Source organism: Rutilus rutilus (assembly GCF_951802725.1).
Source record: "Rutilus rutilus genome assembly, chromosome: 18".
Lineage (NCBI taxonomy): Eukaryota > Metazoa > Chordata > Actinopteri > Cypriniformes > Leuciscidae > Rutilus > Rutilus rutilus.
Genome location: NC_140231.1, coordinates 6,659,766 through 6,678,216, shown reverse-complemented (window position 1 = coordinate 6,678,216; position 18,451 = coordinate 6,659,766). Strand labels below are relative to the sequence as shown.

At 40.9% G+C, this 18,451-nt stretch overlaps 1 protein-coding gene across 5 annotated transcripts in view; it reads left to right on the top strand.

Moving 5' to 3' along the window:
- Positions 1–18,451, top strand: part of LOC311276901 (rho GTPase-activating protein 26-like) — a 122,619-nt gene that overhangs the window by 102,556 nt on the left and 1,612 nt on the right. For 3 of the 5 annotated variants that reach the window (XM_084386906.1, XM_084386907.1, XM_084386910.1), the window contains exons 21-23: positions 7,044–7,079; positions 7,675–7,785; positions 18,056–18,147. In XM_084386906.1, coding sequence (XP_084243032.1) covers positions 7,044–7,079; positions 7,675–7,785; positions 18,056–18,147 — 239 coding nt within the window. The remainder of the gene's footprint in view (positions 1–7,043; positions 7,080–7,674; positions 7,786–18,055; positions 18,148–18,451) is intronic. The other 2 variants (XM_084386908.1, XM_084386909.1) reach the window with 2 other exon arrangements.

The window sequence follows — 18,451 nt, the reverse complement described above, 5'->3', positions numbered from 1 at the left end:
GATGGAGCATGGGGCACATCAGGTGGGATTCTAGATTTCTGAACTGCTTGACTTTAATTAAGTTTTTATGCAATCGCATTATAGGGGCTAGATAAAAATACTATTGAGGTAATAATAGCAAGCATTGGAGCGGCATTATCTTAATGCAGTGGTTCTCAACTCCAGTCCTCGGGACCCACTGCTCTGCACGTTTTGTATGTCTCCCTTATTTAACACACCTGAACCAGATCATCAGCTCATTAGGAGAGACTTCATGAACTGAACTGAGTGTGTCAGATAAGAGAGACATACAAAATGTGCAGAGCAGCGGGTCCTGAGGACTGGAGTTGAGAACCACTGTCTTAATGTACTAGCCATAACCTCTGATTATTGTTTGGGCTTTAACTAAGTTGTTATATAGGCGACTGTACCTTGGGGTACCTTTTAACGATAGCAAGCGTGTTAGCATGGTAGTTACGATAGTTAGCATTGTTAAATTGCTTCAGCCATAACCTCTGGTTATAGTTTGTGATCGTGGGCCCACATAAAAATGAACGGCCGGTGCGAGAACCCTGTGCGACTTTGGCACCTGAATGAACAAGTACAATAAGAGTAAAGAGTTAAATAGAATATTCAAATGTGTAGATAAACTATTATATAAATGTCATGATTCTGCCTTGTCCTTGATTTTTCTCTAGTCTTGAGGCAGGATCATGACAGACCCATGGTTTGTGTGCAAGCACATGGCCTTTTGTTTGGGCCATGTGCTTGTGTTGTCTCCTTACTTGTTCTCCTCGTTAGTCATTATTGTTTCTTCTGTGTCACCTGCTCTCATTATCAGTTTCTCCCTATTTAATCCCCTTGTGTTTGCTGTCCTGTGCCGGTTCATTATCATACTTAGTGAAACCTTGTGAGTATCCTGTCAAGAGTATTGTCTAGAGAAAGTTCTGATTCTGTATTTGCTGTTTGTTTATCGTCTAGTTATCTGTCAAGTCATAGTTTAGTTTTGTCACTCTTTGTCCTGTCTATGTTTTGCCCCCTTGTGGGTTTTGTTTTCCCTTTTTGTCTACAATAAACGTTGTTCTATTGCATACGGTCTGCATTTGGGTTCATCTCCTCCACACTTCATAACAATAAATGACCAATAACCAATTGGCATTCCAACCTAAATTTGAGTTTGTGATAAAATGGAGTCAGATAAAAGTTTAACTGGAATTAAATTACTTTGTCACGCTGAAAAGACAGTAACCCGCAGAAACCTTCGCCCGCTTATCGGAAACTGTCGTTGGACTGATTGGGCAGGCCTTACAGACTTTATTAGCTGGATCAGGTGTGTTTAAGGTTAAAGCCTTGTGGGCCCTCCAGGAACTCGATTGCAAAACATCTGACTAGGGTTGGGTACCGTTCACATTTTAACGGTACCGGTACCTGAAATTCGGTGCCGGTACCCAATGGTACCCAAAACCCAATTTTTTTGGTAATTTAGGCATGTTTACCTCAGTAACTGTAAAGAAACTAAATCATTTGCTGAAGTGTTATTGACATTATGCCAGAGCTGCCTTGGTCGCTGTCTGCCATTGTCTGTGATGCTTGAATATTAATAAAAACAACTATTATAAAAAAATATATAAAAAAATATGTTCAATTTCTATAAAATGTTTTGTTTTCCACACATTCTGTGTTGTGAATGTTCTAGTAATCAAATTAAGACATACAACATACATTTAATTGATCTTTTATATGAAATTTAACTTTTTTTGTCAAACAACATGCGGCACAACTGAGCTTTATACCGTTAAAATTACAACATAGAAGAAAAAGTGTGGTTATTTCATAAAACATTCTTTTTAGATAATTTATTAGTGTTAGTATTATTATTAAATTGAGATATCTAAATTCTACTGTACAACAGTAATATATTATCAAGTTTAACCAAACTATTATTTTGATGGGTTGTGGTGAAGACCTTTGAGTTTCCGTGTGTTAATGATATAACGATAGTTTTTCTTAAATGAAACTGTAAAACACTGATGAACTTCAGTGACTCTCAGAGCGACTCTGGAAAGGCATTCATGTTCTCATGTAGTGAGACTGCAGAGGCTGAAAAACACAGCGAGCGTCACGCGTGCTTCAGTGTGTGTGTGTGTGTGGTAAATGAAACCACACATCTGCGCCACTCATTCACACAGAGACACGCATGATATAACGCGTGACATGCAGGATTCGTATTTATTTATGCGTATTTATTATTTATTTATGTATTTATGCGTTCTCGGGTACCGAAATTTGGCACTGATTGATTTAATGTGAATCGGTACTCGGTAGTACCGACGTAATTCGGTCGGTGCCATTAAAAGTACCGAGTTCGGTACCCAACCCTACATCTGACCTGTATCGGGTTTAGGACCAAATATGGAAGTGGCCCAAATCAGAATAAAAAAGTTTAGATTCCATGTGGTTTAAAAAATTAAAATTCAGATTTTAGTCACATATGAGCAAAACATTTGGACCACTTTTCAGTGTGAACATAGTCGAATTACATCTGGGGCCATATTCACAAAACATCTTAAGGCTAAAAGTAGCTCCTAAATATGTGAAAACGTAGGGGTAGTCAAGAGAACTCCTAAGTCACTAAGACCAAATCACAAACAATCCTAAAATGGCTGTTGCTGTCCGCCCAAAGACACTGTACATTATTGAGCCTTCTCTTAAATGCAATAAATATTTTGATTTATAGATTTTAATCTGCGATGACATAACATAAAGGTTAATTCATGTACAGGCAAAATGCATTTAATGATGGAGAATAAAACATTGCGGTCAAGTTGAAAATAATTGTGGGCAGCTCGGGTGACCTGAGTTCGAGTTCTGGCTCGTGGACCTTTCCCGATCCCGTCCTCCCCCTTTCTCTCTCCCACTTCACTTCCTGTCTACTCACTGTCCTGTCATAATAAAAAGGCAAAAACGGCAAGAATAAATCTTTGAAAATAAATAAGTACATCAATTAAAAATAAAATAACGTCCAATTACCTGTGGCAGTCGTTTCAGGAGTTCACACTTATAGTTACATCGAATAGAGTAAAAGAGTAAAATAGGCATATTTGGCGTGCTGTCCGACGGGATTAGGCTCCGAGCTCGGAATTTAGCCCAAACCATGAGTACTCCCCCATTTCCTCGGCTGGGAATAGGAACCAGCCGAGGATGCAGAACACTGTCGAGATAACTAGGTGAATCAGCTGTGAGTGTATATGTGCCTCTTATAATATAGCTTCTGGCAGTGGGCCAAACACACTTGGTCATGTTGAGCAGATTTGTTGGATCATTCTCAGTAGAGAGGATGATTAGATTTACCATGATTTACATTTTTATTACTTTATAACACATAGGTGGCGATGTCACCAGATTCACATGGCATTTACAGATCAATGTTCCAATGATAGGTATGTGTCATTAACAATACATTTAATGTCAATATGTAGAAGTAGTTTCTGAGATAATGACCAATTTCCTCTTTGGCAACTTCATTAGCAAGGATGCATTAAATTGATCAAAAGTGACAGTAAAGACATTTACAGTGTTACAAAATATGTATTTCTATTTCAAATAAATGCTGTTGTTTTGAACTGTCATGTGACTCTGAAGACTGGAGTGATGGTCTTTGATCACTATATATATATTTTTTTTTTTTTAAATAAATAAATAAATAAAACCTAAAACTCTTTCACAATATTACTTGTAAAACCCTCCATTGACCAATGAGCACCGGAACTTTCCATCGTTTAAACAGGGAATACAGAATGGTAGGGACTAAATGTGACAGCATAATGTATTTTCACTGAGTGAGAGTCCATTAACACTGCTAATGTATGGACATTTAGATTATTAAAGTTAACTCGCCACTTGAGGTCACACTGTTCCCATGACAACCCCACTATCTACTGTGTGTAGACGCTCATCAGTTTAGTGATGAGTGCGATGGATGCTAGGCTACAAATTCCACATTGTCCAATAAGCAGCTTTATTTGCTCCCCTGCAAATAAAAAACTGATTATGATGATATCCACTAACTTATGTATCACTTGAGATTGTATTTTACTGTGGATTGTTTTGGACACGTGAACATAGACGTGCTTGAATTAGCAACAGAGGATTCATTCTGCAGCAACAATGTATCAACTACTTACTAGCAACCACCCATGATAGCTTAACATCATGTGTTCGATTATAAGTCTAATTTTATATTAGGTGTCTTTAGCTACTATGTAATGTAATGCTAGGTACAATGTGCTTCTTGTGTTCATGATGCTGCTATTGAGATGGGCTACGGGCAGGGACGGATTGACAATCTGTGCGTTCTGGAAAAGTCCAGAACGGCCGTCCAACCAAGGGCCGTCGGCAGAAAAAAAAAAAAAAAGTCTAATAAAGCAGTATTAACAGCCAACAGCAGGGGCACTAATATGATCACTTATGCTACGTGTAAAAAACAACAACTGAGGAAGAAGAGTCGGCCTATTTCCACTGACAGAACGTTAGTTTTATAAGGCTGCACTTTTAAATTTGCTTACATTATTTGAATAGCAGTGGTCTCCAGCGTGGTGCCTGTGAGTTGCCCGCTAAACACATTTTATAAATAGCCCCAACTTGTCGTCGGGGTTCCAGACTTCGAATAAATGGTATAATTTTGCGACCTTTTCAACTAAACGTTTCAATTTGAATTTTTGCCAAAATTACCCAACTCTCTTTGATTATACGCTGTCATTCGCGTTTCGTATGAGAAACATCAAATGACACACGCTTAAAAAGCGGAACAAAACTTGTTTGATCTGAGCAGCGCATTATTAGCTCGGCCTAAAAAACAGCGATCGCGGACAAAACAGCTGTGCGGGCTGATCTCGATCACGCGAACATTATTACACAGAGCTGCGCGATCCACTGAGAAGCATTTAAATTCAGCGCAGAATTCTCTCTCTATTATAAACCCACAGATGACTATGTGATTTAAGCTTGTAAAAAGCCAGATGAAACAGCGCTGATATTCTCAACATATTGACAAAAAAAAACAAAAAAAAAACAGGGGAAACATTGTTCCAAGAACAAACCATTTCACACCACAACTTATGAATTAACTTCAGTAAAACAAACTTTTTTGGCAGAAATGTGCCTGTGTTCATATTAAAAATGCTGTTATATTAATATAGTCATGTATAAATGTATTAAATGTAATGCAGTAATGTTTTTGTTTAGAAGTTATGGCAGTTTATTTATTTATTTATTTTTTCATTTATATTTATACTAAATGTTTGGGCTAATGTTTTTGATAACACATACAATAGGTTTATAGAAAATCAACAAAAAAATCTATAAATTTTCATAATTTTTCATAATTTTTTTTTAAACGCTTTTAAGTCTGAACCAGAATATCAAGATATTTTATTATTTCCCATATGATGGTGAAAAGTAAAAAAGCTTCACCATGTTATGTATAATAAATATTGGAGTATAACAAATAAAAATTCCTTCTAGATTATTTTATCCCTTGAGGTAGCCCTCGCACACAAAAAGGTTGGAGACCCCTGGTATATAGTAACTATATGTTTTATAATTACAAGTTTGTGTAATTTGGGGTTACTGTAGCCAGTAACATTTCATTATTTGTATTTTATGGCATTGTACATTTTTTGTTTTTATTTGAAGGCTGAGGCTTCATTAATAAACACAACCCCAATTATCATCATTGGTTTTGAGATGTTACTTGCTGTGAATACCTTGTCTGATAGGCTACAGTATTGTGGCATAGTATCAGGACATCCTGGCTAGTGTCTGTCGCACACAGCTAGAGGCGAATGGCCGGATGATGGGCCTATTTGGGAGAAAGTCCAGGGCTGTTTTTTAGCCCCAGTCCGTCCCTGGCTACGGGTAAGGTCAGGGACAGGTTTGGTGCTATGGTTAGGTTTAAGGGTGGGTTAAAGGAAGGGTCAACAGTGGAATTATGGATAATTAAGTAAATTACAGCTGTAATTACATTTTTTAAAGATAAGTACAACGCATAGAACATGTATGCACACAATATGTGCATTGTATCAAATGTTTAATTTAAATGTTATTACATGTTAGTTAAAGTGGGACTGTATGTCCATAAATGTTTACAATGGAGGATAAGAAGGTTGCTTCTGTCGTGCCGAATGTGTCCGACGTGTAAGAACAGTCCATACAGCCTGTTTCCCTCTGCTCAAAGGTGAATTGTGTGGTTTCTGTGCCACTAATGTCACCAAACAGAACTGGAAAAATAATGAATGTTTTAGGTCATGCAGGTTTCTCATCTTACATTGGTTGGACAAACAGATAGTTCCGTCCCAAACTCATGCTATTGGTTGAGCCACTGTTGGAGGTCAGAATGTCTCCTCAATATTTAGGAAGGCCCGAGGCCAGTGGGAGAGAGTTTCAGGCTAGTTGATGGAACTGCTATATCTTATAGTTTTTGATCATGAACATCACACTTAAACTACTTTTGATTGTTATTAAACTTGTCAGCTATGCAACATGATTTAACTGAATAACAAACTGTACATGAGATTTTGTCAAAGCTTGAAGAATGATTTGAGATCATGTAGCAACAGTAAGAATGGGTTAAAATTACAAACCAATCACTATTGTTTTGACATGTATGCCATTATCATGTTTTTTTTTTTTTCTGCAATTGTTGGACATTTTTTATTTAAAATACAGAGTGAAAACTGTATAAAATAAATATTTTTAAATAATGTAAAAAAAAAATATTTTACATAATAAATATACAGATTATACTTTTAAAGTAAAAAAAAATAAAATAAATGTAGCAATAATAATAATAATATGTGAAAATGTCAGCAGAGCAAGTAGAACTCAGAAGTACTTGCCTGACCTTGCAAGGAGCAAAACCTTTTTTTAGTCCTTTTGCTATAGCACCACTTAAAAATAATAATAATAAAAAAATATATATATATCCTTTTTGCATATTTATATTCATGTATATTAAGCTAAGATAGCAAAAAAAAATTTAACATTTTTTTTTCTGTAATTTACAGTCAAAATCCAAAGGTTCGCAGCAGTATGTCACCAAGGTAAGTTGATCACATTTTGGCAGCCAGCATTGAAGTATTTTTTGACCATTTTGAGAGAGAGAGAGAGAGAGAGAGAGAGAGAGAGAGACCCCACTCATTATGCTACATTAACAAATTATCACTAATGTTTTTCCTCTGCATGTTTTACTCAGGAACAGTTCCACTAAATATGAAAATTCAGTCATCATTTACTCACCAAACGAGCATCTGTATGACTTTCTTTGTTCAATAGTAAACAAATTAAGATATTTTGGCAAATATTTACACTTCTACGGTATTTTTATGGAATAAAAAACATACAGTAACAAAGGGCTGTTCTTTCTAGTGCTTCACTGTGTGCATTTGTTGCACAAAGATAAAACATCTTTTGTGTTCACACATCGGAAAGACACGTTGTGTAAATGATGACACAATTGTCATTTTTTGCTGAATTGTTACAGTAAGCATCAAACTCTCAAGCATGTTTTACTGTGTTTATGTCTATTTCTGTTCTATGCCGACTTCCTCTTAAAGTCTCTTGTGAAAGTTCTAAGCATCTGCTATACAGCTGTAACATAAACATTGGTGCTGGGATGCGTGTGTGTGTTTGTCACAGCCCAGCTTCACCCAGTCCCACTTCACCGCGCTCCCCCTCGTGGCCGATGTTCTCTGCCCCCTCCAGCCCCCAGCTGGCCTCCAGCCCCTCCAGCGAATCCTCCCCCCTCAGGTGTGTGTCCTGCTCTGGCCTGCTTAGACCACAATCTATAGCGGTTTTCTAATTGTCAGTGTTAAGCTTCAGCTTTGCAAATTCACACCTTTCCCCTCAAGTCTGAGCGTATACACAAACTCCACTAATATTAGTTTTTAGTGCTATATTTAATTTTTTATTTACAGAATCAAATTTTAAAAACCATTTATCGGTTATTAGCTATAACATGAAAATAATTATTAGCATCAGCCTATATTTTCATATAGGGGCATCCCTATTATATATTAACAGAATGATTCCCTATTTATCCCTCCCTATTTAATGTTGCACAGAATGATTACTGCATTTTTGTCCTATAGTATTTACTGTACATAAATGACTACACCTCCTCTAAAAGTTAATAAAGTCAGTAATTATTCTTTATGTAGAAGACATACAGGTATTAGGGTTCCTTGCAGAAAAAATGTTCTAGCAAATCTGCTTGGTCAGATTTTATTATCAAAGGGATAAAATGTTGTGTTGCAAAAATGAGTACACCATCCTAAGAGGTAAAAAAAAAATATATATATATATATATATACAGTGAGGAAAATAAGTCTTTGAACACCCTGCTAATTTGCAAGTTCTCCCACTTAGAAATCATGGAGGGGTCTGAAATTGTCATCGTAGGTGCATGTCCACTGTGAGAGACATAATCTAAAAAAAAAAATCCAGAAATCACAATGTATGATTTTTAAACTATTTATTTGTATGATACAGCTGCAAATAAGTATTTGAACACCTGAGAAAATCAATGTTAATATTTGGTACAGTAGCCTTTGTTTGCAATTACAGAGGTCAAACGTTTCCTGTAGTTTTTCACCAGGTTTGCACACACTGCAGGAGGGATTTTGGCCCACTCCTCCACACAGATCTTCTCTAGATCAGTCAGGTTTCTGGGCTGTCGCTGAGAAACACGGAGTTTGAGCTCCCTCCAAAGATTCTCTATTGGGTTTAGGTCTGGAGACTGGCTAGGCCACGCCAGAACCTTGATATGCTTCTTACAGAGCCACTCCTTGGTTATCCTGGCTGTGTGCTTCGGGTCATTGTCATGTTGGAAGACCCAGCCTCGACCCATCTTCAATGCTCTAACTGAGGGAAGGAGGTTGTTCCCCAAAATCTCGCAATACATGGCCCCGGTCATCCTCTCCTTAATACAGTGCAGTCGCCCTGTCCCATGTGCAGAAAAACACCCCCAAAGCATGATGCTACCACCCCCATGCTTCACAGTAGGGATAGTGTTCTTAGGATGGTACTCATCATTCTTCTTCCTCCAAACACGTTTAGTGGAATTATGACCAAAAAGTTCTATTTTTTTCACATGACTTTTCTGGATCATCCAAATGGTCATTGGCAAACTTAAGACGGGCCTTGACATGTGCTGGTTTAAGCAGGGGAACCTTCCGTGCCATGCATGATTTCAAACCATGACGTCTTAGTGTATTACCAACAGTAACCTTGGAAACGGTGGTCCCAGCTCTTTTCAGGTCATTGACCAGCTCCTCCCGTGTAGTTCTGGGCTGATTTCTCACCTTTCTTAGGATCATTGAGACCCCACGAGGTGAGATCTTGCATGGAGCCCCAGTCCGAGGGAGATTGACAGTCATGTTTAGCTTCTTCCATTTTCTAATGATTGCTCCAACAGTGGACCTTTTTTCACCAAGCTGCTTGGCAATTTCCCCGTAGCCCTTTCCAGCCTTGTGGAGGTGTACAATTTTGTCTCTAGTGTCTTTGGACAGCTCTTTGGTCTTGGCCATGTTAGTAGTTGGATTCTTACTGATTGTATGGGGTGGACAGTAGGGGTGTGAACCTACACTGGTCTCACGGTTCGGTTCGATTACGATTATCATGTCATCGATTCAGTTCAATTCGATATCACAATGCATCGCGATGCACCGCATCCTCAATTTTAAATTTCTCTTCAAAAGTGATGTGTGCGCGCGTGTGTGTGTGCTTGGGAAGTCGCAGTGACAGAAACAGTGACATTCCAGTTAAAGTTTCAAGGGAGTAAAGCTTGTTTATGCCATTAAGAAAAGGAAAATCTGTCAAATAAATTTTGTTTTACAAAAATGTTCATTTAAAAGCAGCGCTCATTAATCAGTGTAGGCTATTATGTTACCATTAAAGATGCGCGCATCAACCGTCGCCGAGTCCGCTGTTGAAGGTGACGATCATCCATTTATAATCACGCGTAACAACACAGAATAATTGTAATTTGACCATCGGGTGCGGATACTTAAATCAGAGAATATTATTGGGGCGGGTGGACTGTTTTTTTTTGGCTGCGGATTCGGCGTTGGAGCTCATCCGCGCATCTCTCTGACTCTGCCAGGCGTTAACAGCTCGGGGTGAAAACGGCTAACGTGGTTTATGAAGTTAGTGGTATTAGCCTACCTCCTGCATATTCTATTTGTGTGTGACATGAGCGCACAGTACAGCGCGTGTCTTCTGCAGGTCGTGCTTACCAGGTTGTTCCTAAAAGCCGAAACGTGCCCAGATGTCGGCTTTTAAAGTAGTTGGAGCATTTTTAATATTCTCGCACTCGCATCTCGCCTCCCTCTGCCATTGTATGCTTCCGCCACAATGCACGTACGCGACAAATGACGTCAGAAAAGTCCGTACATTATAATCGGTTATGGTCTATTACTGAACCGATACCGAATTGTCCTCGTCTGCATCGCGATGCATCGTAGAAACGATTAATTTTGACACCCCTAGTGGACAGGTGTCTTTATGCAGCTAACGACCTCAAACTGGTGCATCTAATTTAGGATAATAAATGGAGTGGAGGTGGACATTTTAAAGGCAGACTAACAGGTCTTTGAGGGTCAGAATTCTAGCTGATAGACAGGTGTTCAAATACTTATTTGCAGCTGTATCATACAAATAAATAGTTAAAAAATCATATATGGTGATTTCTGGATTTTTTTTTTAGATTATGTCTCTCACAGATTATGTCTCTCTCACAGATTATGTCTCTCACAGATTATGTCTCTCTCATGCACCTACGATGACAATTTCAGACCCCTCCATGATTTCCAAGTGGGAGAACTTGAAAAATAGCAGGGTGTTCAAATACTTATTTTCCTCACTGTATATATATATATATATATATATATTGCACGTTCAAAGCAATTTTTTATCAACGTGAGTATGTTGAACCAAAATATTTGCATACAAGCAATTTCTCAACAATTAAAAGTGTTATATAGACTGTTGAATCCACTTGGGATATAATTGTCAAAACTGTATTTCTTTTCACAAAAGAGGACAATGGTACAAGAGGATTCCCAAAGCATGTGTTAAAATACAGTTAAAGAAACAGAAACTCAAAAAGAATGGACTTGTGACAAAGTCCCTGAAGCAATCATGCCATCCCCTCAAGCTTTAATTTTTTTGATGAGTGATTTTTTTCTAAGAAAATAGCTGGAGAAATGCCAGCAAGTGTCTCAGAGCCGACAAGAGCTGTGAGAGGAGTGATGCAATGTGCAGAAGTGAAATTGCATTGTTTCCCTTTCGAGGGAACTCAATGCTGCGTAAGAATGTTGATGCTATGGGAACGCTTCTGCTACTTCAGCCAGAAGTACGTTCTGTGGTTTCTTTCAGACTGAATGAGGCCCCGGTGTTGGCTGTATCAGAGAAGAAGTCCTGACATCAGAGGGCTCAGGGTGTCAAGGACAGGCTCCTCCGAAGTGGCCCACTCCAGGGTTAAGTGTGCCCATTTTTTCTCAGTGCCCTCGGGAAGACCGGTCTGCCAACCACCCCACTTCGGGTGTCCTGGGGCGCAGCAGTCTCCAGTGAGCTTCTTGCCCAGTCTTTGCCCGGGTATGTTGTGAAACTGGGGTGATCGCACCCTCTGGGGAGGGTATTGGGAAAGGTTTCAGGGTACCTGGCATATTACCAGAGGTCAGTCTCGAGAGGCTAATACCCTTAGTAGACTATCCGGCAGCATGGAGACTTCTGCCAAATGTCTTATTGGGTTATGCAAATTGTAGAAAAGGGTACAAAATTCAGTTTGGTTTTCATCCACCACGCTTAAATGGAGTACTGTCCACTGTGGCCAGCTCTGAGCAGACTCAAGTGTTAGAACACTCTTTTTTTTGGCGAAAGAAGCCATAGAGCGTGTTCCCTTTTCCCGAAAGAGACAGGTCCTGAAGGATGGGGATCTGCTTCATCTGAACCGTACTCTGCGGAAACTTATTGTCTCTTAAATCAAGCCCAATGACTGGTTTGTGACAATAGATTTTTAGGACGCTTCCTCATTTCCATCCTTCCTTAACACAGGAAGCTCCTCAGGTTCACTTTCAGGGGCAAAACTTAACAATAACGGGTACTTCTGTTTGCCTAGCCTTGTCACCTCACACCTTCACAAAGAGCATGGATGTAGCTCTTGCTGCTTTGCGACTCCAGGGCATTTGTGTACTCAGTTACATCGACGACTGGCTGATCCAAGCTCAATTCAAGGAAATGGAGATTCGGCATTGAGATATTGTCCTCACTCACATGAGGTGTTTGGAGTTAAGACTGAACTCCAAGAAGAGTGTGCTTTCTCCACTACAGAGAACCACTTTTCTAGGGGTGATTTGGGATGTGGGATGCCTACTATGCAGGCACATCTGTCTCCTGCTCTTATCGAGTCAATACTTACAGCCGTAGACAAAATCAGGCTAGGCCAAGTTGTTAACGACAGACACTTCCCTCATGGGCTGGGTTGCGGTCCCTAGATGGCTGCTCAATTCAGGGTCTGTGGAGAGGTCTTCATCTTTCATCAAACATAAATAGCTTGGAGATGATGACCATATTTCTATACTTCCTCCCAGATCTCAAATGCTACCATGTCCTTGTCCATTCAAACAACATCAGTAGTCCCATACACAAATCACCAGGAAGGTCTGCATTTGCACACTCTCTATGCAGATTGCCGCAACAGATCCTCATCTGGGCCCAGGGCAAGCTGATCTCGGTGATGGCAGTTTACATCCCATGGCACCTAAATCAAGGACTCCACCCAGAAAAAGGTTCAGCCAGGCAGAAATGGACTTGTTCTCATCAGAAGAAATGGCACACTGTCTCCCCTGGTTCTTCCTCACACGAATCCAGCTCTGTTGGGGTTGGATGCCATGTTTCAGACTTGGCTGAGGCTATATCTGTACTCATTTCCCCCAATCGATATGCTTCCGGGAGTTCTAGAGTGGTTTTGCAGGATGGGGTTCGTCTGTTAATAGTAGCCCCATTCTGGTCGTCCCAAGTTTGGTTCTTGGACCCGATGTCTCTCCTGGACGGCTCTCCATGGGAGATTCCCTTCAGGAGGGATCTTCTGTCTCAAGTAGGAGGCAATATTTATCACCACAGTCTGGAAATATGGAATCTGTGGGTTTGGCCCCTGAGGGGGATCAACTCTTGGAACTCTGGTCGTTTTTAGGTAAAATTAAGGTCTAAATATGTGAGCAGCGATAGACAGTTAGCGAACATCTGACACTGCCCACACTGCTGAGAGCGATGGTTAGATGAATATGTAAATATGTGTTGTGCTCTTTCCTCTTTGTAACAAAATTGAGAAAACATCAAGCATTTTTTTTTTAATAACGCATTAGAAAATAATCTGATCATAGAAATGTGGATATGTTTGCACAAGCTCTGCAATTCAGCACTCTAGTAAAGTCACGTCACGTTTATATATAGTACTTTATAAAATAGATTGCTTAAAATCCAGCAGCTTATCCCAAAGATTATCCCAAATTTACTAAAAAGTTTTGAACACCTCAAACTGATGATTGTGGTGTCAGTCTTCACAGTGAAGTTCGGTGATAGTAAAGTTCTTATATAGGGATGAATGTGGTGGAGTTGTGCCTAATCAATAGTGTCATGAATTCACACACCATTGTGTGATGTAATTCAAAATCTAGAACCTAACCCTAACCCTAACCTAACCTGTACTTCAAAATCTAGAAACAGAAGATGCAACTCTCTCCTTATATTCCTTGTATTGGTGGGCACTTTTTCAACATGACAATGACTCAATGCATACTCCCAAGGTGAAAATCCTAGTAGTGAAGTGAAGGCCAAGTATGGTAATCCATACTCAGAATTTGTCCTCTGCATCAAACATCAGGGTACTCCTTTACGAGTTCAACAGAATAGATGTGACAATTTGTCATAAACTTGTATACTCAATGCCAAGAAGGGTCAGAGAAGTACACTTAGTTATATAGAATAGAATACTAGAGGCTAATACTACAGTCTAATCCAGTGGTTCTCAAACCTGTCCTGGCGTACCCCCAACACTGCACGTTTTCTTTCTCTCCCTAATCAAACACACCTGATTCAACTCATCAGCTCATTAACCCATGTAATAATGAGCTGATGAGTTGAATCAGGTGTGTTTGATTAGGGAGAGAAAGCAAACGTGCAGTGTTGGGGGTACGCCAGGACAGGTTTGAGAACCACTGGTCTAATCTGACCCCTGAGTAATGCACGGAAGCGGTGTAGGGCGAGACGTACAGCCAGCAACTCGAGGCAATTGACATGCCAAAAGCACTGGGGTCCTGTCCAGGAGCCCGTGGCAGCATGTCCATTGCACATGGCACCCCAGCCCGTGGTGGAGGCATCTGTTGATACAACAACATGCCGGGAAACTCGTTCTAAGGGCATCTAACCCTAACCCGTAGAAAACTGAGGTTCGTGTACGGGGTGAAGGTCTGACGGCAGGCCGGAGTCACTGGGACTTGGAGCGTGCCGTGTTGCCATGCCCACCTCGGGACTCGATCGCGAAGCCAAAGCTGAAGCGATCTCATATGAACGTACCGTCGGTGGTGCAGCGAGGCGGAATGACCGGCCCAGGCGAGGGTGGCATAGCGGCCCTGTGCGGGGGCACAGTCATTAGCCGCGTCCTGCCAGAGGAGGCCAGGGGAGCACCAGCGTCCCACGGGGGCATGCTCTGGCAGGGGTCTGGCGACAGAGGGGGATGAGAGGAGCGTGGCCCGTGGGCGGCGCATGCTGTCATCCGAGAACTCTGTGACAGAGGACGATAGTGGCGGGACCCGTGGGCGGCGCGCACTATGGTCCGAGAACTCTGTGTGCTCAGGGTAGGGGGAACCAGTTCTTTCTTTAACCACTTTAGGGTACTGCTTGTCGTTGGACGAGCAGCGGGGAGTGGAGAACAAAAAATTCTCCCCCAGCCCTCCACTGGGGGAAGGAGTGACCCTGCTACCATCTCCTGAGAAAAACTGGTTGCCAACCCTGAGCAGCCTATCTCAGGGGCGCCGCTTAGGCTGGCGTTTAGCGGGGCGCGGAGCCAGAGAGGGCTGTGGCGCCTTCCTGCGACTTCCTCCACGATGCAGAGGCTGCTGCTGGGGCCGTGCGGGAGGGGCGGGAGAAGCAGGAGGGCGCCCTCGGCGGCGAGCAGGCTGAGGATTCTGTGCTGATGGCTGGGTGGAGGCAGCAGCGGGCCGTCAGGGCAGAATGTGCTTGATAGCCTCAGTCTGCTTCTGAGCGGTCGAGAACTGTTGGGCAAAGTCCTCGACTGCACCGCCGAAGAGGCCAGCCTGGGATATGGGGGTGTCGAGCAGACTAGTCCGCTCGGCCTCCCGCATATCAGCCAGGTTCAGCCAGAGATGTCTCTCCTGGACCACAGCTGTGGACATCACCTGGCCCAGGGAGCGTGCGGTCACCTTCGTTGCCCGGAGAGCAAGGTCGGTGGCGGCACGCAGCTCATTAAAGAGCCCTGGGTCAGTCCTGCCCTCGTGCATGTCCCTGAGCATCTGGGCCTGGTAGACCTGCAAGATGGCCATGGCATGCAAAGAAGCGGCTGCCTGTCCTGCCGCCCTGTAAGAAAGCATGGCCGTCATCTCGGGATCTGACTTGGGCAATGCTGGCACACTCGAAGGTGGCAGCACAGCCGAATCATCACTTCCCGATGACTCCTGCCCGCCTTGTGATGCAGTGATCGATATTGCATCCTCTTCTGGAGCGCCGAAAGAGATACGTGGGGCCTCCGTAGAGGGACCAGCGGTCTCAATCTGAACACTCGTGGGTACCGGCACTGGAGAGGGGGGTGTGGACCGTGGACGAGTCGGCGGTTTGTTCCACACCGTCACCCTCAGGTCACCCTGGCCACCAGCCGAAGTACAGCCTCTCGCGGAGACCGTAGATCGGGGTGTGGATGAGGGGACTCTCGCTCGAGTGAGCTCATTGAGTCTCGACCGTAGAGCTGAGATGGTCATGTTCCCACAGTGAGAACATGAGTCATCCACAAACGCTGCTTTAGCGTGATCAATGCCCAAACACACAAAGCAGAGATTGTGCCCATCAGAATTAGACACATTGCGACCACAACCAGAAGTGGCATCTTTAAAAAGACGTGCCGCGTGCAAGCTCTTTTTGTGAGAGGATAGACTCTGCGGATGTTGAAGCGACCAGGGAGAAACACACTAACTGGCAGATCACTGCACAGATCAGCAGGGTAATGTGCACTCGCTGGAGATTGCCGTCACACCAACACCGGAGAGTTCGCTCGTCTCGAAAGGTGATGCAGAGAAAGAGTAAACTCAGGATTTTGGCTTACAGGAGTGAAGAAAGCTCTCGGCTCCGAAGCGAAAACATATCTGCATGTTGCCGGCGTACTTCCTTATATACCCACGAGGTGGGGCGGAGTTACGTTATGCAAATTCTGCTGACCCATGGCATTTCATTGCCATTGGCTCGTTTTCTATACTCGAAGGTGATAGGCTTTCTAAGCGAAACCCCATTCGTCGTCATCCGACGTAACTCGGAGTGACCACGAAAGGGAACAGCTTCAACATTAGCTGAATTTAAATCCTCTTTTCTCTTGTGCTTTTAATTACTGTAACTTTTATTTTGTTTCTTGCTTCTTTTTTCTTTGTTTTCTTTATTCTTGCTTTTTGTTTTTTTTCTCCTACTTCCTGTACAGAACTTTGGCCAACCAAGGTTAAAAATAATTCAAATAATTAAAGATTTTAATTTTTTTTTTTTTTTTTTTTTTATCCCTGTGATCAAAAGCTAAATTTTCAGCATCATTACTCCAGTCTTCAGTGTCGCATGATCCTTCAGAAATCATTCTAATATGATTATTATACTCAAGAAACATTTATTAATATTTTTATAATTATGATCAATTTTGAAAACTGTTTTTGCTGCTTAACATATTTGTGAAAACAAGGACATTCAAACATTTGTAGTAAGATTAAAAAAAGAGAAGTTAATAATTCTATTCATCAAGGATGCATTAAATTGATCAAAGGTGACAGTAACGAACATTTATAATGATACAAAATATTTATATTTAATAAATGCTTTCATACATTTAATAAATCAGTTTAATAAATACAAATAAATGCTGTTTATTAAACTTTGTATTCATCAAAGAATCCTGAAAAAAGTATCAGCATATCCACAAAAATGTTAAGCAACACAACTCTTTTCAACATTGATAATAATAACAATAATAATACATGTTTCTTGAGCAGCAAAGCAGTATATTACAATGATTTCTGAAGGATCATGTGACACTGAAGACTGGAGTAATGATGCTGACAATTTTGTTTTGCCATCAGAATAATAAATTATATTTAAAAAATGTATTAAAATAGAAAACAGTTATTTTAATTTCTAACAATGTTTCACAATATTTGTAATAAATATTACTGTTTTTACTGTATTTTTAATTAAATAAATGCAGCCGTGATGAGCATAAGAGACTTCTTTCAAAAATATATATATTAAAAAAAAATCTAAACTTTTTACAATTGCTGTATATGTTTAATAAATTTAAATGTTGTCATCTCTCCATGAGTTGTAATAGTGATCAAGAAAAATGTAAATATCTTTACGTTCCGAGGGGTGTATTCTTTTATGAGTCCTGTACATGGTATCCCAAGGTACTTCAAAGATTAAAATGTTCCTTTAAAACATGTACAATAATAATAATAATAATAATAATAATAATATAACATTGCCATGGCAACATTATGAACAACCCATAATAATACCATGGTACTAATGTGATTACACTAATGTACCCTCAAGCGTACATTTAAACATACATTTATGCACTTAAGGCCCCTTAAACGTGCATACATTTGGAGCTATTTCAGCTTGAAGTCTGCAAACTTAATAATGCCTTTGAATTGTCTTCATGTATTTTTCTGAGCAGATACTGATATCATGCATTTAATTCAATTGAAATGTTGAATTCATTAACAGCCCTAACAAATGTTCTTTTCTTTTCCAGCACTCCGCTCCGAAAAGCACGTGCACTATACGCCTGCAAGGCTGAACATGACTCTGAGCTGTCCTTTATCGCAGGGACCATATTCGACAATGGTACGTCTTCATTTTTAAACCTCAGTATCTGTACTATATTTGGTTAGTTAGGAAGGTTTGAGCCTTGAGCGTTGGCGTTGGAGCAGCAAATCGATATATCTGCTTTGTTCCACCTCCTGCCCCTCAACAGGTATCAGAGATCGGTTTGACATTTGACACCGTGGAGCAGTAGATTCGATTAGTGTTTAATGAATCCTCAGGCGTGCTCTACTGCAAGATTCAATAGAGGCTTCAAATTCTCCAGATTATTTTTTGGGGGGATAGAGTCAACTTTTATTAGAACTCAGGGATGAGTCGACGGTAT